Source organism: Salarias fasciatus, chromosome 14 (assembly GCF_902148845.1).
Source record: "Salarias fasciatus chromosome 14, fSalaFa1.1, whole genome shotgun sequence".
Taxonomy (NCBI): Eukaryota; Metazoa; Chordata; class Actinopteri; order Blenniiformes; family Blenniidae; genus Salarias; species Salarias fasciatus.
The window spans coordinates 14,735,732-14,737,968 of NC_043758.1; the positions used below are offsets into that span (position 1 = coordinate 14,735,732).

Consider the following 2,237-nt stretch of genomic DNA (forward strand, 5'->3'; position numbering starts at 1 on the left):
CCATCAAGCATCAACAAATGGTTTGCAGCCAAATTCATTGTTTCTTGATAACTACAAACATAAGCATGAAGGATCACTCAGGAAAAACAGCCAATTTTTCATACATAATAATTTACATGATTATGCAGTGTAATTGTTACTTTTACTCAGTTTCCTTTTTTGGGGTTTTTTTTTCTACTGTTGGAGAGGTGAAGTTATTATTATTATTATTATTATTATTATTATTATTTTTACATTCAGTCAGTTTTAACCTGTAATGCCTATTTTGGCATTTTTAACTCTCTGTATCAAAGCCTGTTTAATGTCTGCAGTCTTGAAACAGTATATCAGTGGGTTAACAGCAGCAGGTATGAGGCTGTACATCATTGTAATTACTACACGAGCAAGAATACTGAAATGAAATCCCACATTGTTGGCAATATAGACAAAACTTCTAGGCACATAATAAAGGCCGGTAATAAAGAGCTGGGGAGCACAAGTGGACAAAACTTTATGGCGTCTCTCAACTTGAGATATTCTGAGAACGGCTATGAAGATGGAAAAATAGGAAAAAATGATAAACGATAAAGGAAACATAAGGGTGACCATTGCATTAGCAATTGCAACTTCATTAATAAATGCAAGGCGATTACCACACGCCAGCCGAGTTATTGATATGTGATTACAGTAGCACTGCATGATAACGTTGACATCACAGTATGGTAAAGTCGAAGCATTAAACACAATTCCTGCCATGCGAATTAGAGTTAGAATCCAACACAAGGCACAAGAAATTGAAACTGATTTGTTTGTGAATAAAACAAGATATTGGAAAGGAAACCAAACAGCAACAAATCGATCCAGAGCCATCATCAGCAAAATTAAAGAGTGAATAGCGCCCAAAGCGTGAACAAAGTACATTTGTGTAAAGCAAGCAATATAAGATGATATTACATCATTCCACCAATACCTGGCAATGACTCTGGGAAGAGTCACAGTGCCAAACGCCAGGTCTGTCATTGCAAGGTTGCAAAAGATCAAATATGTTGGTTTGTGAAGAGTTTGTACAAATGTGATTGTAGCTAAAGTTAAACCATTTCCAATCATTATAGCAAGAAACACAAGGAGAAGAAGAACTGATACAGGTCCATAATACTGAGGTTGAAGTCCAGGAAATCCAGTAATGACAAAGTATTTTATATTTGTTATATTGTTGGATGTCATTATGTCATATCCAGTAAAATAGCAAAGAAAATTGAATAAAAAAAATTAAATCCTGGTAGAGATTTAAATGAAAAGCTACCCTGCCTTTACTCTCAGGTGGTAATTTTAACAGGAAGGATACAGAACTGTGGTAGTTGTAAGCGATTTCGCAAAGTATAACAATAGTTATTTGCCCTGCCACTCACCCAGTGTGAGCACTCCTCACCTATTCACCTCTGACTGTTAAAGATAACTTATGTTTATATGATCAAGGTTTCCAGCAGTTTCTGGTGTGATGGTGGGTGTGGGAAGGAAATCTCAGTGGAGAATAGTCCCACATGCACACAAGTTTAAGAAGTGTCACTGCTCATTGTAATGAAGACAAACACATATTTAAAAAATGAAATAAAGAGCGGCAATTATATACAAACAGCAATTCACTTTAAATCAATCATCACTTTAAAAAAAGAAGAAGAAAAAAAATAATTTCAAACTCAGCCTAAAAATATAGTGATCTTGACTTTACTAAAAAAAATACAAAAAAAAAAAAACACCCACACAAGCACATTTCAAATTTCAAAAACCAAACACAATGGCATGTCACAAAGGGTCTTGCAATAAAACATAACACAAAGCTGTATCAAAGGTTGGGAAATCACTTTGGTTGTTGACAATGATGAAGATTTGACTCTGAAATGCTGACCTGACCAAGATATGTACCATGCCCTCGGTTATTGTTTGGCTCCAACAGTCCGCCACCCTGAACAGGATAAAATGATATAGAAGATGGTTGAATGCATGGGCAAATGGCAGAGGTTGTGACCTGTCCATCTGCCTCTCTGCCTTCTTTTTTTTCTGCTTCCTTGGTTGCAACAGCACCATGTTTAATTATTGTGTTGCACTTCCCTTTAATATTACAAGATCATGACTGAGTTTTGTTTTGAGCAATAAGCATGCAGATTGCCTATCGCCCCACAGTTTTTCTGACTGATGGATGATTCAAACAAACACTCCTTATACCACTCATTTTCAGCAGGATAAAGTGAACGTTTGTT

The 2,237-nt window shown here is 35.9% G+C and overlaps 1 protein-coding gene across 1 annotated transcript; it reads right to left on the reverse strand.

Annotated features, from left to right (window-relative positions):
* Positions 1 to 246: 246 nt before the first annotated feature.
* Positions 247 to 1,203, reverse strand: LOC115400761 (olfactory receptor 1500-like). The gene has a single exon (XM_030108782.1). It carries the CDS (start codon positions 1,201 to 1,203, stop codon positions 247 to 249), a length of 957 nt encoding a protein of 318 aa, XP_029964642.1.
* Positions 1,204 to 2,237: the final 1,034 nt, after the last annotated feature.